Source organism: Folsomia candida, unplaced genomic scaffold (genome assembly GCF_002217175.1).
Source record: "Folsomia candida strain VU population unplaced genomic scaffold, ASM221717v1 Fcan01_Sc001, whole genome shotgun sequence".
NCBI lineage: Eukaryota > Metazoa > Arthropoda > Collembola > Entomobryomorpha > Isotomidae > Folsomia > Folsomia candida.
Genome location: NW_019091193.1, coordinates 16,998,874 through 17,021,389, shown reverse-complemented (window position 1 = coordinate 17,021,389; position 22,516 = coordinate 16,998,874). Strand labels below are relative to the sequence as shown.

Below are 22,516 nucleotides of genomic sequence, written 5' to 3'. Positions count from 1 at the left end.
TGCAATTTGCACTGTTCCCGGAGAATTACTGCTTACGGTGTAAAATATAAATGTTTTCTTCAGGAATTTCTGATGTGGAACATCAAAGTAAATGTTTTGTAACCACAAAACCAATGAACACTAAAAGACTTATTTAATAGAGCTGGATGTCCAAACGTATTACTGTATTAATGAAAATAATATTTTTATAGGCTAAAATAATGTGTCAAATAACAATTGGTTGCACATATTTACATACAACATAAGAGAGATTTGGATTTTGTTTCTGAGTAAACATAATTTACTTGTAGATATTCATATTCGATGGGATTTCCTGTAAATAAAATAAAATTCGCCAAATTTTGTGTGTAAATCAATCTCAGCAATTTGAAGTATTTCGTGCATGTGTAATGGAAAGCTATAAGTGATCGCAACCAAATCTATGATCCCGCGACATGTACATAGCATACATATTTTTGCAATTTTGACGAAATATGTAGGTTTAATAGGATCAATTCTACAAATGTCAGCAGCATTAAAAAGAACTTGTGAAAATATATGGATATGAAAATCTTTTATCCTTGGCCTAATTTATAATTAGTATAAAGTATTAATGAGCGATGCTATTTTATAGACGATATAAATCGACGGAATCAAGCAAAATGTACACACTCGACCGGTTGCTACGAATAAAGACAAAAATGGAATAATTCTCGCAAACGAAGGAAAAGAAACATAAGTTAACGTTGGTAGTGACAGAGTTATACAGTCCAATCAGCACCAACCTGTCGGTTCATGGGACATACAAAAAAATATTTTATTTACATATGCACTGATATATCGTACTGTAGATTATGATTGCATTTATAACGTGTGTTAAAGAAATACAGAATAAATAATGTAAAAATGTTGAATTAGTTGATAAAAACCTTCTCACACTACAATGAATTGCGAAAGTGAGAAAATGTGTTAATTTGATTATTATTAATTTATCTACATAAAATAATAACATATACTTACTAAAAGGCACATACACAAGGCACAATCTGGGTCTTTCATTTTTATCCATTCACAATTGAAGAAAATTTAGGGAACTAATTTGTATTTAAATTGAACCATTTCGTGCATAAATGAGATGAAACTCATTGAAATTTTAAAATCCACATTTAAATCCAAAACTACAATTTCCTGTATTGTGGTTCAAGTTCACGATTTAAAAATTTATGCCATTATAGTAAAGCATTAACAGAGTATGATTTTGTGGTTTTGCAGCAAAAGACTGGACAGAATGCAACTCTACAGTTCCTTGGCAATGATGGGGTAAGTTCTCATTTCATTAAACTTGATTTACTATGGAATATGTACACTACAGAAACATTTGGAAATCACATTGCAACAGTACAAAAGGCGTTAGGACATGGTTTTGACGAATTCATACCTTAATTGCGGGATGGTTTTTAAGATGGTGTTTAGAGATTTCTAACATTTTTTATGTGAAAGCCCATGTCTCAAACTATAGGTAAGCATATCTGGCTTCCGATTTTGTGTACTCTGCGAAATGAGGCAAGGTCAAATTTGGAGAGGTGTCCTTTTTTAGTTTTCCAAACCAGTGTTCTTATAAAATGGCGTTGAACAAAATATTTTTTTCTGAGGTCCTGATGCAAAAATCGTCTTTGCGACTATTATTAAGGGACTTAGCATGCTTTTCACTATATAAAACCACGTTTGCCTTATGTTTATCTTTTAAGTCCGTTTTGCAGTCTAATTTCATACTTGTCCTAATGGAATGCGCTCTTTAACGCAACTCTTCCACTTTCTAGGCCCCCACATTTTACGACTTTTATGCTAAAAATCCCTAACGTGGTTTTTATCCAAGGTACATATAGTATATTGCACTGTAAGTACTTTTGACAAAATTTTGATAAGTGGTTACACCCCACGGACTGAGTTTTCATCAGACCTTATAAAATTTTTGGAAAAGTTCCCGTCGTTTTCGATGTCGAACTTCAGAAATAATTTAACTAACCAAAACGCAATAATTTTATTATTTTGTCACTTGTACCTTGTAGATAAAATAGTTCTGCAGTAGGGGACACAAAAAGATTAGTAAAATTTATTTTCGAAAAAATTTGACCATTATTTTTCCAAATAAGTTCACGAGTTTTTTAGGATTCCGAGACAGCTGATTAGCTAGGGTCGCTCTCCAAAACTGTTTACACAAAATCTTCACTGTTTAATTTAATATTATTTGGGACACTTAGAGCTTTGCCCTCAATCTTCATTTGACCGAGTGGGTCCGCTTTCAAGGTCAGCAGGTCAATTTTCCTGCGCACAGTCCGATTTATCAATTTTCATGAAAAAGTATCAGCGACGATGGAGGCCCAACGTTATGTAATTCATGTAGATTCTTTTATTATTACATGCAATGATTATCTAGGGTTGTAATATTAACAATCATTCACCTCTGACCTCTTGGGTTATCATGCTATATGAGTAATTCAGTTTGGAAAGTGTTTTTTTTGGCTCCTTCCAACTCTGGGGGCACTGGAGGGGGCATTTATAAAGCTATCGGCCTAAAATTTTAAATATATCTTTTTGAGAGTATTATCTTGCAACTGACCAAAAATCAGTTCAAAATTCAACTCCCCACCAGAGATATTCACCCGCGAATTCGTCAAAACCATGTCCTAACGCCTTTTGTACATCTGCATATAGACTGCCAGTACCACCGCCAATGGTGATGCACTTTAAGCCTACTAGTGTTAATTTATTTAAATTTCGTCACTCTGATACATACAATTTGTTACATTTTATGTTGTTTCCATCACTTGATGAATCAATTTATTTCAGCTGGAAAGTTACAATAGAACTGTAAATGTTTGGGAATTATAATCATGTGAAGTATATATGGAAAACCATGTCGTCCGTGTATGTGTAAATCCTAGAGGGATGATGGAATGTCATTGATTCCTATCCGTTGCCACCTACATACATAGTTCTCAGTCAATCCTACTATCAATTGTGGTTGGCTATCGTTAGCTAATTAGTGGTTAGCGTTGAAGATGATCCATTTGAGTGTAATCCTAGTACATAAGCAGATTTATTAATTAGTTTATAACGACCGTACAAATACAACAAACAACTCATGTAAGCAAAGAATGGTCATTCTTCTTACTCGAAACACGAAATATAATGCTTAATTCTGAAATCAGCCAATTGTACTATGGGGCCGTCCATAAATTACGTAACGCAAGAGGGGGGAGGGGGGGTCATGGGAAGAGCGTTACGAATTGTTATGTAGGGGGAGGGGGGTATAACAAATTTGTTACGTAACGCATTTCATAAACGCGATTAAAAATCGAATTGAACTCATGTCATCCAGAAGGTTTCAGTGTACGCATGTAAATACGTTTTTCATTATGGTGCTCACATTAAAAGAAGAGCAAAATTCTTGCCTACTTGTGAACCATCATTCCTCCACAGTGACCTCGGAGAGCGATGGTGTGACGTAAGTTTCACGATTAATTGAGCCTTACCTTTAAGATGAGAATTTGATCGAATTTGCCGATCACCTGAGCCCCAACGAGGTCACTTAGGAGGCATGATGGTTGTCAAGAATTGTACTCATCTATTAATGGTCATACGATAGTTTTCCGGGTGCAACTTGACAAAAGGTTCCATTGTGAGTCTTGGTAAACGTTGAGAGACCTGTAAGATTTACAATTTCCATTTCTTATATGATGATGTCGAATATGATTTCGTTGTTCTTGAACAAGAAATTCACAAAATTCTAATTTATCTAGCAATTTAAAAGAAATAGAAGCAATAAAAGCGACATTTGTCTACACAACCTGGAACAAATGAAAATTTTGCAAGTTACTGTTAAAGAAATTACCTGCGGTGAAATCAAATTTACGTTACGTTACGAAGGGGGAGGGGGGTAGTCGAGAAGCGTTACGATGCCGTTACGAGGGGGCTGGGGGGGTCTAAAAAATGATGATTTTTGCGTTACGTAATTTATGGATGGCCCCTATGCCATACGTATGCACCATACGATTATGTGTCATGTGATTTACTACAGGGAGCAGGGAGTAATATTTTTACATTTGTAGAATTATGGTACATGTACATTTTAGTAATAAGTGTAATTCTTTCTATTCCGTAACATCGGATTATATTCTATGGAGTATCTTAATATTAACTTTGAATAGATAATTTACATGTTACTCATGCATTCATAGGATCACAATTTTATCTAGGATCAATGAACATTGTCCGAAAAAATTCCAACTTGCTTTCATTGAATGCAATGCTTGCTTGAAAATGTACCTGGCACATTTTAGGCATCTTAGATAAGTCTCTGCAAAGTCAAAGAATGAATTATTAGGACATCGGGAGTCGCAATAATTTTGAAACATTGACGATGATCAACCTCAATCGAGATATATAACATATTCGAGTGTAATATATATTTTTTGCCTGTACCATCGGGACATTGAAAATTATATGACGAGGGCATTCGAGTTTTTGTAATTTTTAGTTTGTCGCATTCTACTATTCAGGCTGCCTTTGTGCTATGATTGAAACTGTTGAGTGCACGTAGGTATAAAAGATATACAAGCGATTTTTTTTTTACTTATTATTATTATACCCATCCATATATACTTATATAAGCCACTTATGTAGAAGGTAGGTGGAATGAACAGTGAGTGAGGTTTGAGTGCATGGCCTAATTTCAACGCTGCTGCTGCCGACTATGGTGTTCTTAGTGTGCAGATTGCATTGCATCCCAGAGCTCTAGCCAATGTACATGTTTTACTTTCTTCTATGGCTCGAAGAGAAGTCTGCAATGCGGTTACATGATTATCATTATGTATTTTATCATCCTATAGTGAGTAGTGGCTGCATATGGCTACTGTCGAAGGCATTATGTACGTGGAATCTCATTTAGTTGGCTTTTAAAATCTGCATTGTTGTACAAAGTCGTTCAGCACTATTCAGCAGTTTCTACTCGAGTCAACTGTTTGTGTGGTGCAATCTTTTCCATTCAGTCTAAGACAACAGTCAACGTATTGTGTGTTAAGGCACAGCTTGGCAATCTTATATGTTGGTTGGGGGATTACCTTTTTTTGTATTTGCGCATATGTAGTGTAGATGAGTGGAATAAGTGTGCTCGCAACTTTTGCATGTATGCAGCAGCCCATGTAATCTTAAATTTAGAGTTGGACATTATTTCGATAGAAATGTCGTTGCAATTTTAATTCCGTGTCGCGACTCCCTTCACATTTCTGATATTCTGAATTATATGTAAATGCTAAACCATTGTATCTTATCAAATAGACCAGCAGAGGCTTGTTGCTTGCTGTAATAATGACCACGACCTAAATACAGCTTTTAGTACACCCTTACTATTTTTTGTCAAAATTGTTAATTTGGAAAATGGATTAAGCATTAATTCAACAGAGAATTAGAACAATAACGCTTTTTTATGACTCTGGATTTTGTGATTTCTGGAAAACCTTAGCACTAATTAATTAATAATGTTTATGGGCGTTTTTTTCATTCAATATTATTATCTATCATTATTCTTGATATGATAATATCAATCATATCACGACTGCTGATAAACATTGTACACCATAATGCTTGACATAATGCATTCAAATAATATATAATGCATAATGCATTCAATGTTGTTACTATTGCATGTGATCTGGGATCATAGATTAAAGAAGGTCGACCAAATTTTTTGTGCACATAAGAAAGTAGATATTTTATAGAAAATGCGATCATTCATGCATACACACAATTCAATCGTTAATATACTTTGGCACCATATACATACACACTGCATAAAATTGCATGCCATAATGTACATTATACAAAGATCCGAAGATATTTTTTTTGCGATGAAAATAAATTTAATTTAATAAGCATGGAAATGAAATGTGGAAAAGTACTTTTTTGTACACCTACAATCGAACGCATATATATGCATTAGGTTTATTTCCAAAATACTTATAGCGATGCGACTGTTCATCAAAGATGTATTCAAGTTATGTGCAATTATTTTTATATTATATTTTTGTTTTAGGCAGAAAATGAATATCATGCATTTCCTTTAAAACAAATAAATCTTTGCGCCACTCTGCATTTGATAATAAAACCTTGTCCCCAATTGTTACTGTTTGTGATATCCGCCGTGTCGACTCTGCTCTAGTGACAAAATGCACACAGAGCCCCTCTTTATATTCAGATTCATTGGTACAATAGGTCTATTAACAGCTCGACTACAACTTTATACTTCTTTCTGTAGGAAATGTGTACGATTATTAAAGGTACATGTGATAATTGATGGCAGTTTAATTGATAATATTTGTTACATTTTGAGTTAAGCCAGAAACCATCTTCCTCTAAACCTTATTATATCGACTATTTTTGTACGGTCGACGTGTATAAAATGTCATAATCATAGATATACTATGGTATCGCAGTGTTATTGTTGTTTGATTTTTGGTATTACTTTAAACGTACCAAGTAATTTTGATTTTTTGTTGTTCAAATTTTTACTTGGCTGTCAATGTTCAAATTATGGTTAGTCCCATCACAGTTTTTCATGGCGGGACCATTAGAATAATGTCAAAATGCTGTCCAAGGTACTGGGAATTTTTTCTGTAGAAATCTCACTTTGGCCCGGCCACATCCCCTTAGAGCCACTGGGTGTGATCGAAATATGTGTACTGATTTATGAAACTATACGGTGGAAACAGAATCGAAAAATATTTTTCCGTTCTAAAATTAAGTTATGCTTATTTTGTGATTTATATTTAACCACGAAAAATAAGACTGACAATACCCACGTGGTGTGGTCGTGGTGACCCCAAGACTTCTTCGAACTTAACCCCCTCTAGAAATCGTGATGGCCGGACGGACGGACATCCAGAGCATCCATCTGCGATACTTAATAGATCCCACAAGCATGTTTTTTTTCGATTAAATTTTGATTCGGTGTGAATCTAGATTTTAAGCCATCAGTTATTACATATATTATTAACGTGTCATGTCCAATTTCAGTACACAGTATTGTCTTTCTATGAGGTTTGTTAATTTAGGTTTTATATAATTGTTGTCATGAAGTTCCTGCAGTTAACCATCTATTACATCAATGTTGTCGGACAAATGAATCATTACCAACCTTAACACACCTTTAAGCCAGGTATCATCGTCTGTATTATTGGGTACCCAAATTGCTTTTGGTTCGTTGGTTGGTTCGGTAGGTACGCAAGGAGAAAGTGAAATCGACTGAATTTAGAATGATAAATGGATTATGTGTGGAAGGAATTAGAATTCATTCTGGTTGGCCCAGTCAAGTGATTTCAAACCTTTTTGCACTATAGCAGGTTGCTTGGTTTTGGTTTGCTTCGTGATATTTCAAAACAGTTGCTCAATGTCTGCATGGGACATTAAGTTAGTGATTGACCACCCTCGTTCAAATTGCTATTTGTGAGTAATTATTATCCACCGATGATGCAGTTTAATCACCATCATACAAATCTACGTGAATTATTAGCCCGAGTCAGGGCTTATGGAACCGTCATGTCCGTCCGTCCGTCTGTCCGGCACGATAGAGCCAAAACGGCTGAACCGATTGACTTGAAATTTTTACCACATGCATATTGGACAAAGTTAGGAAACGAGTTCGAAGATGGGCGAAATCGGTCAAGTGGTTGACCAGTGGGGGTCATCTAGGTAGGTGGGGTATTATACACCAAAGTTTCGAAATTGTCGTAGAACGCTGAAATTGGGTACAGAGGTTGCTAATGGCTCCTAATAGATAAAAATTACTTCAAGTTGGAAAAATTTTCATCTTGAGGGACCCTATAGGGTGACCCATACCGATTTTTCAAAATCGTCATAACAAGCTGAAATTTGGTAGAGAGGTTGCTAATGGGTCTTTATAGAAGAATGACATGAAATTGGTAAAATTCTTATTTGGAGCGACCTTATGGGGTAACCCATACCGATTTTTATAAATTACTTTAAAAACATTAAATCCGGCACGGTCATACCTAATGGCTTCCCATGAAAGGATATGAAGCTAAAAGTGAGCAAATTTTAACCAGAGAGACCCTGGAGTGTGACCCATATCATTTTTTAAAAATTGTTCTTCCATCTGAAATTTGGTACGAAGGCTAAAAACCACCTCTTGATAGCACATATGCTTTAGAAGTTCAAAATGGTAATATTATGTCGGTCAATTCGTAGAAAAATTTAGAAACAGCTAGGACTAACGGAGTCAGGGACACTGTCCCTGACTCGGGCTATATGGAGTCTGCACTGTAGGTTTTTTTGTAATAAGCTTGATCGCGCATATGGATATATACTTACTTATGCATTCCATTTCGGCCTTCGATTAATTGACGACATTGTTGAGCTGAAAATTTTTGGTCGAAAATTGCATGGAATCGGAAATTTTTAACAAAAATTTTATGCGTTTTTATTTTACTCGTTTTTCTTGAATTACAGATAATCAGTTTAGAACCTTCAGATTTATTAATTGCAGATGGAATGTCCATATTTTCAATTGGGTTCATTGACTGGATAATACGTGTTGAAATTTAAAATGTAGTAAATGACACCCCTTGGTTTCCGTTTTATAATCCATTCATCAACAAACATTTAAATAGCGCCGCATCAAGGTGGCCATCCAATTTACGATATGTATGACGAGTTCATCAGAGTTAATTTATTGCGACAACAATCGTACTCCTAAATGTATCGATAGTTAATTGCTACGAAAAATTTATAAATCTCAAAATCAAGATACCACAACTCTTGCTGCATTAAATTACTGCATCCATTTTGTCAAAAAGCATATGAAATTAAGACTATTCTATAATAAATGAATGTAGATACAAATTATCTCAAATAAGGATTTCTAAATAGAATAAGGATTTATATGGCCATGCATAAAAATGCAATCCCTATATAACAATTGTCGAGAATCTCGACTCGAGATCATTTTTAATGAAAGCAACCCTTGAGTGCATAGTTTTGCTACAAGTTCTCTTCGAGGGTATGTCATTTTTATGCTGGTTCCAAGGTTGTGTAGCTTAGGGGAGTGCATATGGAAATTATTGAAATTAATGATTGTATGAAATTTCAGTGCAAAATCGCAGCTGGTAACTACATATTTTTCCTACGTAACTGCGCTCATTTTTAATTGTAACCTCTGATCAAAGTGGAATACTATTCCCAAAGATAAGCAGACTTTTTACTCAAATACCGACATCATTTATAGTCAGAAACATATATTTGAGGGAAGCATTTGAATTAAAAACTTAAATGTGGAATTATTGAGTTTTGTTGGACATCTATCATAAATAATACTATGTATGTTTAATAGCAAACAGAGTTTAGCGATGCCTAACTGCATATAAAATTTAATGTAAAGCAAATGTATGTACTCACTTGATCACTCATGACGTACTTGAAGAGCTGCACTGAAAACCTTGGTTGGAATAGACGTGTGTGTGAGATAAATTATGTATAAAAGATTAACCATCAAATTTGAGGTTCAAGGCAACCTGCCTGGATCCACATTATTTAACATCGAGTCCTATTCTGGTCGACAATTGTGCATGTCAAGAGTGGTCTTGTGAGTTGTGATTATCTCCAATTGGCATAATCATTTATTAAATGGTATATGAAATGCATATTAGAATGCGTGCACTCAATTCATCTGCATGAGTTATTTTGTACATTTTGCAGCATCATTCACAATTGAACACTTTTCCACATAATCAGAAATGGAAACATTTTCATTCACACACTTGCAATTGAAAAGCACGAATCATATTCTTTTAATTTTAAACATCACATTTTTCAATAAAAACAGAATAAAACAAGTAGTTGTTATTCCTTGGGGAGTAGAGGGAAAACCTGATATTGGTGGGATGGGAAAACCACTCGGTTCGAATGTTCCGAAATTACCACTTGACCCATAAAGGATTTTTTTTTGGTAAAATGTATCTAAACCTCATAGAGTCGCCCCTAAAATTGATGTTGCATTTCCCTTACCCAAAATCGAATTACACACAAGGCCTATAAGAAGATTTCTAGAATTTATAGTTTTAGGTCTTAAAGCCTTATCCATCAATCACTTATCAAACAGTGTGATTTAAAAAAGACTGATTCATATTTCATAATTCATATTCGGCTTTTCATAATCAGTTGGTGTAGTAACTTAACCTTTTCTGAATTTTAGGGAAAGGGCAAGTTTTTATTCTCCACACCACAAAATGCTAGCGAATTTGGGTTTAGTAGTTCAAGTGCAGGCCTCACAAAGTTTTACGTGCATGCTTAAATGTGTTAGTTTCCATTACATGTAATATTTGTAACAAATAAGGACAAAATCTTACTATAGGTGTTGGACAATTTAAGGAAGGGTGGGGTCTCATGTATAGCGTTTAATGACGTGACGGACGTTTAATATTTATGCATATGCTTGTTACAAGAGTTCCAAGATACATATTTAATATTGCTGAAAAAATTACCTGAAAAAAATATTTTGCTCGATTTGTGCAGTTCATACTTTTTACGATCGACCAAAAGGAATATTATATGATCAGCGTTAAAATTTAGTCACCAAGAAGTGATTAGATATCTATATTTTTAAATATAAAAATCATCAATAAAATTCCATCAAGAGAAAACTTAATGGAGAATTTACACAATTAAGAAAACCACACATTGTTCTCTTAATCATCATCCATGCTGTCCGTTAATTTGTCCCACAGTTTTATTTGACTTATTTGAAGTTTTTCCAATATTAGAGAAAGCTATTAATAATAAGCTCAAGTTTTGCATTGACCTGCATACATTATGCTGCATAGCTATGCGTTAGTTAGCACTAATCATGAGCAGGAAATTAGCTCGGCATATTGTTGTTGTCCGATGGCGAATTACAATTTGCGGTTCCACCTTTCGTCTACCTTTTGTGCAATGCAACTCATTCTTGTTCTTGATATCAAGGTCATCAACGACAATTAATTAAGTGAAGCACGGTGGTGGTGGGCAAAAATAGCGTTTTGGGATTATTGGAGTCGTAACTTTTAGATACAATAACATGATGGATGTATCCTTGAAAGAGGTGATAAATTTTTTGTCGTATTTCATTCAACTTGCTCAAATATGGACAATGCAATGAGTTACAAAATTGTTCATTTGCTAAGTTGTGTTGTGCCATGTTCTGAGTATATCTGTGTAAAAGAAAGATATACATTTACTTGAGAGATGCTCACGATATTTGTTGGTTTAAACATCACGAACTGACCAACCAACACCACATCATTTCAGTGGGTATAGATACTACATAATTGATTGATTTTACAATGCACAAGTTTTCCAGAATCTTATCGTTTAATCTCTAGCTTCATTTGCCATCAATGATTGACGATCAACCCTTAAACGATAGTTAACACATGTTTTAGCCAACGTTGCGTATGCATATATAAAGTGAATTTAAAATTTTAAAAATTACACGAAAAACTCTTTGGCATAGTCGATACATATGTAATATCTGTGAGTAAGTACAATTTCTTACATTTTCTTTATTTCGTGTACTAGGCGACGAGTTAAAGATTTAGTTGACGCAAGTTGCGTTTTTCAATTGGCTATGCAATAAGAGTTTAGAGTGGTGTATGGTGCAATGCTTGGCTTAGACCATTATTATTGTTGCGCTGTTACATACATTCATACAACTGCATCGCTGCAATATATATAATATCGTATAATAGCCTCAACTGCAGAATGAATGAACAGCGTCATGCCGTCTTATTCGTAGCGTAGCAATTTATCTACAGTCATTCAGTCTTTTTTCTTTGGATCAAATTCATTTCCTATTTCTTTGTCATAGCAAATTCGATTTTCTTCTTTATTACGAGCAAAGCTTGGGTAAAACATGTAACATGCATGACCCAAGTTTTATAAAAAGCAAGTTTATACTGCATTACATATTATCTGACGTTTTGATCTGATTCTGTACATACATATGAATATATGTGCACCTGCAATGTCTTCCGGACCTTGTGTACATGTATGTATGGCATTGATATGTATATTTGATTTTTTTCTGGTTAATTATAAAGTAATGGCATTATGATGATTATGTAGTTTGCAATTGATTTTGGCTATATCCTCGTCACGTTAATGTCATCATATTTTAAAAATATATGCATGGTTAAAATCATATATTTATCTCCGCCCGAACAAGTTAATGGAAAGAAGTGACATCCCAGGTAAAAATGTGAGAAGAATCAGTCAATACTACATATATCATCATCGATCATGGGATTTCATACAAACAAACTAAATGAACTACATTTCAAACGTTTTTTTGTGGTTGAAAGCAAATAAAGAAATCAGACACTGTTTTAAGTCACGTTTTCGAATCTGCATAATCATCAATTTTTGTCTCATTAATTAACAGTGCAATAGTCCTTGTGGTATAATAAATCTAGTCCAAGTTTTTGCACTGTTGACTCGTCTCAAGAAACAAAAACTTTTATGGTGCTACTGGCAAATCGAAAGTTAGGGTTTTTACGACTGACTCTCTTGTATAGCTGGGTGGTAGGGCTAGAATGTCTTTTAGGTGAGATTAGGAATAGAGAAGACTGACGTACATATGTACATTCAGCGTTGGTGTTATAGTTATTATGGGAATTTTCGCTCCCAAGCTTGCATTTGAACTATCTAACAGATTACACTGATCGACTTTCACAGGGACCAATAATGGAACTGCATACACCCATTTTCCACGAGTCTTACTTGATTTTGAACTAGGAATCCTTGAAACGATCAAAAGTTATTTACGATTGAAACCATTGGATTAATCTGAAAGTTAAGATATGATCTGCGAAAAAGTTATCAGAAGAAACTTAACCTATTTATATGCATCAGGCGAATGGCGGAATCAACGAACCGTGTTGTTGGTGGTGTACCTTTTCCTGATCCTTAATTACTTTGTAGTGTGTAGAAGTCAGCAGTAGGATGTCTGCACGGTACAGCATATTACAGAACCAAAAAAACCAATGTTTGACGGATTCGGCTTAAAAGCATGCAAAGAACCAACCACTTGCAACAGCTTTTATGATATTGCTGCTTGAAAGTAGGAAAGGAATTGGGAAATCCATCCTCTACTCCACTTGTAAGGTTTACGCAATTCCAAGTAATTTAATAAATAGCTTGGCTGAAGCAGATGACGCTCTATTGTGCTGTACCGTGATTTAGTTTATTGAGTGGGTGTGGACAATAGATTTTATTTGTTAACATGCATTCATCCGAGCTCTGTTTTATGTCTCCTTTTATACTGCGCTACATTTACGAATTAATGGCCCAAACAATATTAAATATTTCTCTTGGTTGCCACCACATTCTCCTCCGGCATATGGGCTTATCAATAAACTTGTTCAAAATTTAACTCGAGAGGTCGCCCCCTAATCTGTAAAAATGTGGAGTTGATTCTCCGTCCACTGATAAGTGTTCAGTACAATTGTGAGAGCTAGTGTGTTATTTAAACACGCCGTGTTTGAGACGAAGGCGTCAGAATCTCTCTTTTACATATCTATTTTTACATTTACTCCTGAGTCAAGGCTAGTCTCTTTGCAAGTTGTTTTCTATTCTGGGCACAACGACTGTGCAAGCGTTATTACTCTCCTCCAACCTTTCAACTTAACCAACTTGAAGATCGATCTGCTCTATCCTTTCGTGATCCTCGTGTTTTTGAGTTCATCTGCAAATGTGTCAAAATTTCTTCATTGTTCTGCTGAATATTATGTTTAAGGTTACTTCACTTAGGTATCTATCAGATTCATGTATATATAAACGCAGACGGAAACATACATAGAAGGTTTCTGCCTTTTGTATTGGGTGTGCCCCAGCTTCACATGTAGTGTTTACACATAGTCGTTTGATGACAAACTGAAAATATAAATTATGTATGAATCAAAACCTTGATGGAAGTCGTTCAATCTGAACTCAAATCTTCACTTATTTCCATTTCTATGAAATCTTTAGTTCGAAAACAGAATCATGAAAAGCATCACAAGGCAGGATGCAACGTAGGGGGCATGTAAATTTGTGAGCTATGAATAATTGCAGAGGAATACTAAGTGATCGCTTTGAAATTGATTGAACTTTGAGATTCGACCAGGAGGAAACAAACTCATGAAATGCGGGGGTGATTTCTGTGGGTACTGTGATTCGAGAAGGTTTATGCACGTATCGTTCATGCTCCAGCTAACATAACCATTTACTCGCTGACTCGATCCAAGCAGACAGAAAATCTTGGCAACACATTCATCGTTTTTATTCATTATTAAGGTTCATTCGGTTCATCACGTACGCGTTAACAAGTTGTTGCAAATATGAAACACCAGATAATTGTGCTATCTGCTGTTTGCTCGCTTGCTTTACTAGCTTTGCTTGAGAGATGACTGACTGGACGTAAATAGCAATGGAGAAAGCACGGGGAAGTAAAGGATGGGTGGATGCGAGACATATGGGAGAAAATTAAGCTGCATTGCTTTCTCTTGCTTTCTCCTTTCTCGAACATGACTGACGTCGGGTTGGCCATATGCGGGACTGCGTCGTATTGTATTGCATATGGTACTACCTACCCACTGCGTATGTCTCGCTCTTTGTACATATTTCATTACATCTGGTCCCTTAACTGTAACTTTCATCATTCGGTTTGTTGCCCAATTTCCTGTCTCCCTGAATATAGATAGATATAAGGTGACACGGTGGGATTACAGACATTGAGCTGCCTAAACTTGTGCTGCTGCATAAAACAACATTTAATCCAAAGTTGTAATTGAAAGATGGCTATTGGGGTGCAAATCAAAGGAGTAATATTTTTGGGATTATGCTTCATTCCCCGCTGTAGTAACATTGGGATCAATTATTAAAATTCCATTTCCGCAATCCACAGACATATGCCAGTTTCCCAAGATAGTTCATGCACCAAAAGAGTAGGAAAAAATATCGGACACTCATCCGTGACGCTGGAAGATGACGTCATGTTCGTGGGCAGCAACGCGACGCGTCATGCAAACCAAAGTCCTGGCGGATGGATGTTTACTGTATTTCCGTTGAGAGAGTGCAATTATATAAAGGCACCATATTTGGTACAATGTTTTAAAAGATGTGCTGAAAATACAAAGATTTTATCATTACACATGTCTCAAATAGATTTTCTCCGTAGGCCTACACATTCATACTTATGTAGTTATGTGCCATGTAAAAGTTAACCATGCTCCTGATTTGTATTAAAAAAGTATAGCACGGACAGCCGTAGTCTACATTGAATGGTATATCTGGATAAATGTTTTATTTCTATGCGATATGTAATGATCAATGTTCATATTGTGAAGGTTATCAAATAGGATCGACTGTCTATTGGAAGTTAGCAAAGAGTGTGGGCTGGCTTATTCATATTATTAGTGTTGAATTGCCTGTAATTTTGATATGACCTGCTTTCGCTCTAAATCATCCATGTCATTTGCAGATGTTTTGTGGCTTTATTTTTTTTAGTTTCCTAGAATTTTGTGTTTTTGTCAAACATTGGAGTGTCACATCCCATCCTTTATTTTACTTAAAATTATACAATATCAGAGGAACTTGAAACAATGTGAATGCAGGCTTTGACATAAACTTCTGTTCCGAGATACGTATCTTTCAGTTCAATTCATATACTCTTTTTTTTTAATTTTCATACTTAATTTTCAAAGTATTATAGCATAGCATACGAGCTTTATATTCTACACTAAAATGCATTATTGATGCTGTGATATTTTCCTGTTATACTACTGTGCAACCCTCACGACAAATTTGTATGAACTTCAATTTGCACTAATTGCATAATTGTATATCACATATGGAGTTGTCGTACCTAGAGGATAAGTAATTTTTATTAGTGATTTATTTATTCATACTTAAATTGATCATTTACTAACAATTTCTGTTATAAAAACATGATATTCCGTAAAGAAAGGAATACCATGGAAGGCAAACATATATTTTTGACTTCTTGTGATGATAACTTTCGTCGTACCACACGGGGCATTGATTATTCCAACCAATCACGAAACCCCGTCAACTGCGTACATACTGTGGCACCCGTGGTTAAAGTTTAAATTGGCTGAGATAAACCCACGAGTACGAAGTTCGAGAGTGTGTATCTGTGTGGCATCACGAACTTGGGGGCATTGTTGCTATTACGTACGTACGAGTCAGCTTGTGAAGAGGTGAGAAGAACGTGCTAGATGGATGATCATCTCTTTTCAGTATGCATTGGTTCATTTAGCAATTCATGGGATGGATGAGAATAGATAAACGCTGATACATTCGTATATATACGTAACTTGTTGTGTTGGTTAGCTACATTTTAGGTACTTTAACTTTGTCACAGCGTCCTAGTTGAATTTATTAGTGGTGGTGAATGAATGGCAGGTATGATGTTTGCTTGTGCTACAACATAACGCATACCAATGAATGGTTGTTTTTTATCTCTCTTGTGTCTATTTACTACGATGATCTGGCCAAGTGCTACTTATGATTTGCTAATCTGCAAAGTGGAAAGTGGCTGTCTCCGACTGGTTTGGTTCATGTTCAGTTCATAGTCAAATGGAAGTTCCGCGAAGGGGAGAAAACTTGTTTTCAGTGGGGCTTACCCGATGGCTTTCAACGTTAATAGGTTGCAGCTGCGAGTCGACTTCTCTGGGGGTTCGCCAGACTGCAAGGGGCAAAATATATTGGATGCACAAGATGGGATGTTGTAGCATTGGCAAGCCAATACCGTCTCGTATTATCAGAATTGGCAGTCGAATTGAACACAACTGTAAATGGCTAAAGCGGGTGGGTGATTATAAGCTTCAGCAGCTTCACCGCTTCTCATCTTGGTATATAAGAGCTGAGGAAACCTTCAGTCTTCGCCGTGGAATGGGACTGAGCTGAATATTCAATTCAATTCGAACTCCCAGTGCCACTGGCCTTCTTTCTCCGCTTTCCCACACCCCCACCACCCTGAATGGTGCACCTTGCGTCACTTGCCCCCAGGAAGTCGGTTGAAACTTCCATCGCTTCCTTCCGTCTACCCGCTTGCTTATTCCATTCCTCTCGCTCACTTGTTGCTCCATCCACCTTGAATTTGCCCCCCCTTTTTTTACTGCACATTGCGCTTTTCGAAAACGTTTGAATGAGTCTTTTTTTTGCTTTGCCTCTGCCACTCCTTAACCTTACATCTCTTGCATAAGTTGCATATATGTTCCTGGCTTGGTTAAAAATTTCGTTGTACGTATTGCGGTTTAACCTAGGTCAAGGTATTATTAATGTCTGTCTATACATACGTATGTTTGCACCCAACCAACAGCAAAACTTGTACCTTTCGTACGATGTAAATAAATACATAGTAAAACAATGGGTGAAAGAGTTTGAGGGTGGTAACGCTACGTTGATTGTGTGATATTATTGGGTAACATTTACGATGTTGAAGAAGTATAAAACGAAGGGACTCTGCTTCTCTTTTATACGCTCTTTTCTTATTTCGCAAAGAATTGTGCCGTAAAAATTCGTAAAGGAATTTGCTAAAAACAGTACTGAGCAGTAGAGCTGTTGTTTGCAGTTAGCAATTTGCAGACTCTAAGAATACTTGAATGTATGGGTGCCAGACTAGAACATATACGTTTACGTTTTTATTTTTACCATCAAATTAAATTCATCGTGCTACTCCTACGAAGGAGAATGAACGAACGACACACAGGCCTAGATTCCTATGTTCGATGATCACACTCACAATTTCAATGGTTGGTTCAATTGTTGACACTTTACTTTTGAAATCCGATGCTTATTAGTGGAGCTCATAGTCCCAACATTTCACGAGCTAGCATTTTATTCTACGTATGCGATTCTGTGTAAATGTATGTACTTCAATATAATACTGTAAGACTTTATTGTTGGTTATACTGCAAAACGTTGTGGCTTGAAGTGAGTTAAAAAATCACATGTTCAGAGAGGCACACTTTCATTTAACGAATAACGAGACGTGCTTCCCTATTAAAAAGCCATCCTTACTTGGTTCTGGTATTTCGCATGGTTTGATAATGCTATCCAATTGTTGCATTTGATTTGCTTAGCAATATTTGCTAGAGCTGAGTATGTAAGCTAACAACTCTCTCTCTCTTAGGCCGATATTTTGCAGAATTGAATTTTGAATTTCAAATTGGTGTCTGAGCAGTAGAATTTATTTTACATTCAAGCACTGTTGCATTCCTGTGTTGAGGCTTGTATTGTACAGATTTTGTACGATTGCCAACTCGGCGGCAGTGATGTGGTAAAGGTGTAGTGTAGCCCAACAGATATTTGCAATGTACACGTACATCGTCGTCGACTACATGAAACTCCTTTCACAATTTCAATGTTCGCTCCTTCCTTTTTTACGGCCATGTTACATTGTACAATTACAATGCATCACTTTGCACTTGCTTCCTGCTTCATCTAGAATTTATAATCTTTCTTTTGCATCATTTACACTCAAATCGCAGAGGTCAGAAATTTTAGTCAGTTTGTGATTCACTCGTATAAAAAAGTTGCAAGACTAGTTTGCTACTTGTCGAAGTTATTATGCAAATAAATAATATCCTGGTCAGTCAAATCAATATTACCATGTTTTTGTCCGATTTGGTTTCCCCCCAAAGGTTTTCAAAAAATTGTATAAATGTTTTCAATTGAATGATCTATGATGGCTTAGCTTGTTCACAAACATGCTTCATTGTATGAATACTTACATGTACATTTTATGTAATTGATGCTACAGATTGAATTCGGAAATTAGAAAAGTTCAAACAAATAATACTCATAAAATTAAATTATCGCTAGAAAATTTCGAATGGACAAGATCACACTACTTTGCCATCTGGAAATTCCGGCACTTAACAGATTATTAAAGTTACTACGAAACTGGCTAACATCTGTCTGCCTGCATATTTCTGTTCTGAAAAAACAATGCTGAAATCCGAAAATAATCGATGTCAGAATAGGGACTAGAAAATCGAGTTTTCCAAGCGTATTACAAAATTAACATCATCCGCTGGGTGTGAGAGTAGACATACAGTACAGAGTATTAATCTGTTTATTGGTTGGAATAATATTTGCATCTCATCGTGAACGGTTCGCAAAGCAAAGGTTGTTGTTGTATCCAATTAATTGTACGCTTTCCAGTTGTTCCAGCGGTGTGCCAATTTAACTAGCAATGCGAGATTGCTCACGTCAGTCAGAGGCATATGATATCATTCACCCCGAACTTCTTGGAACGAGGTGTGTGCGTGCGTGGTAGCGATGGTTTTACTGAATGAATTACGAATCTACCAACGGGAGATAGATTTACTGTTGTTGGCGGATCATATTTCTGATGTGGGTGCATTGTCAAAGTTGTAACTTGTGAACTTTTGAAGAAGAAAATATCCAAATATTCTCGACTTACAGTTGTCATCTCCAATAATCTCTATATAGTTCATACAAACACATTATTCCATTGTAACGCGAGTCACGAAATTAGATGCCGACGTAAGAATTAACCTTCTAGTTGAGGTTGAGCTGGTTGATTTGGCCATGAGTGTTCCTGCTTCTTTGTATTGAGAGTAGTGAGCGAATAAGTCGCAGATACATACGAGCTAGCCAAAGTCATACCACAACAAAGCAAAGCAATAAGCAACTAAAATTTTGTTTAATCTTTTTTGCTCCTACATGCATACTTTAATTCAGCATGTTGCTTGTTCAGGACTTGCAAAGTATTATTACTGGTCGCTGGCTGGTACTATGTAGCGTGCGCAGTACAAAGATACTGTGATGAGGATGGCGAGAGAGATGTCCGCAAAGTAACCCTGACTTCTCGCTCAGGTGTCGTTAAGCTGGGATGACATTGTAAAGTACAAATGGCTGATCTGGCTGCAGAACATATTGTTCACATATAACCCTGTGTAAATAAGCATCAACGTCAACAAAAATTCCAGATCTTGAATTCAATTACTTTTTAACTCTGCCCCCTGGTGTGGTGGTGCACACAGTAGTGGTACCATCATCATTCCAAGTAGTGATATTCATATGAATATAATTTTTAGTACATGGTTTTTGCTATACCCAAGCCAAACTGTCAACATCATTGCGATCGTCATTGCCTTGACTGATTTGAGGTTGCGTACATACGTTCCACTGTTCCAAAAAAACTCTTGAGACCAGTAAATAATTGTTTACGTACTTCGATTTATATGCGAAACGAAGATCATGTTGGTTTGTCAATAGGATCCCAGGATTTCAACTGCTTGTGATTCAGAGAAACTTGCTTGCATACCAAAATTGTTGAACTTTCGGCCGCCTTATACTTTTTGGTTAAAATGTAGGCATTAAGAAGTATGTAAACTAGGTACATGCTTGGTGGATGATTTGTGAGATAGTCTGGCTGCATAGATATAAGTTGCTCATAGGAATATTGGATTTAGCTGGATAGTAATGATGATAATGAGTGAGTGAAGTGAAGCGCAGTTTTCACTCGTCCTTTTTGGCCTTCAATAATTTTTATTATTCGTTGAACATGTATCTCTTCTGCTCCTCACTCATGGCTCAATGCTTCCAAAATGTTCAATGTTGTTGCTAACTTGCTTGCCTTTCATGATTAAAAGTCTGGTTGTCTAAATGAAATGAACGCATTACACAACATGGCAGCTTTCGCAAAATGATGATTCCCATGAGTTCTTTATATTACAAATATTACAATAATGGTGTTCGGCTCAGCCTTGCAGTTGCACAAATCTAGCACCGCTAATGATCAATGCTAATGATGGAGGCTAATGTGACGCAAGAGCTGATTCCCAAATGAATTTTAGGACAGCAGGTTTGGCGATTTGATAACGAGCGCAGAATAATATTCATAACTTTAATTTATCTGCCGTCTCACTGGAGCTTGATGCTGAACTCCTTTTCTACAAGATCAACTGACACCATTCATACTTGAGCAACATTTAGATACGTACCAATATACACATTACTCTGAATCTGCCCTATATAGAAAATATAGATACATACATAAGGATCTATAATACACTACATGTATGCATAATATGCATACATCAACCTACCATAAATAATTGCTTGTTATTTTTTTGTCGCGCAATAGTATGATCGGTTCAATCAAAATCTGACATATTTATGTATAAATATAAGGCCTGATAAAAAATCAATCGGGTTTCTCACCCCTTTGAATGGGTGTGGCGAGTGTAAATGGAATCACAACATTCTGGAGGTTTAGTACTGGGCTATTATAACATATCCAAAAGGCATCCAATCCTGTTGTTGGCAAGTAGGCCAGGTAGTGAACCTTCCTCCTTAAGATTACTTTACGCGACAACAATGCATAAATTTATGTGGCGATATGAGCTATGCTAGGAATGAGTAGACAGTTTATCCTGACTTTAAGTCCATCCAGCCAGTAATGCTGTTTTAATGCATCCTCCTAATAATTGATAATTGTCACTGGAATACCTCAAGACAATTTTTGATTCCACCGAGGCGAAACAAGAAAACTTTGAAGATAATTGTATTCCTAAATCGAGATAACAAAATGTGGGCATTGCTTAAAATCTAATTACTGGGTGGATAGAAATCATACGTGATATTGTTAACAAAGGTACTAACAATTTGGGAAAAACTGTTAATATTGTAATTTCATTTCGACGACCACACGGTATACATAATCGACAGAGAATTCTCTATTTAGGCGAATCTGTGTCATTGCACGGTAGAGACTAGGGCTGTGGGACAGCTAAACCGAATTATGCATCATCAGCGTCAGCATTGTTTATTGTGCATTGTACTTTAGTAGTCATTAGTTTAAAATGAAGAATGCTTTGCACTGATTTAATAGCTGAATTAACTAGGCAGCTGTAAAGTGGTGTTTATGCTTCACGTCATCGTCACGTCCTCCTTCAAATCCGATTTTTTGATTGGCTGAACTAAATTATCACTACGACAATTAAAAATTTTAACCAATCAAAAAATCGGATTTGGAGGAGGACGTGACGATTACGTGAAGCATAAACGCACCTTAAGTAGTGATAGTAAACTATAACTTAGAACCTAGCTTGTCATAATACGCATTGCTTAGCAAATTTTATCGTTTCTATGTTGCAAAGACTTATTTGATTGGTTCATCCACTTTCTTGCGTGCCTGAAATTTGGTTTAATTTAATGGCATTGTATTGTGCAACATTTAATCAGCAGATTGAGGACTTTTGTCAGGTCACAGCTGGATGAAATCTACAAATAAAAACAATCAATATCAATACAGAAGTGGTTGAGCAATCCAATCACTTCCCTTCAAATGGATGAGCCACATTTATTGCGTTGCGTCGTTCTTCGATGCCCAGAATGGAAAAGTTAGGAGTTGTAAATTTTAGTTTAAATGATCTATTTAGTTAACACCACC

General features: G+C 36.0%; 1 protein-coding gene across 3 annotated transcripts in view; it reads left to right on the top strand.

Annotated features, from left to right (window-relative positions):
* The window catches only part of LOC110842234 (RNA polymerase II elongation factor ELL), a 42,855-nt gene that overhangs the window by 5,338 nt on the left and 15,001 nt on the right, over nt 1-22,516 (top strand). For all 3 annotated transcript variants that reach the window (XR_004833608.1, XR_004833607.1, XM_022087948.2), the window contains exon 2: nt 1,252-1,299. Coding sequence is in view for 1 of the 3 variants with exons in the window: in XM_022087948.2 (XP_021943640.1) it covers nt 1,252-1,299 (48 nt within the window). In the remaining 2 variants the exon portion in view is untranslated. The remainder of the gene's footprint in view (nt 1-1,251; nt 1,300-22,516) is intronic.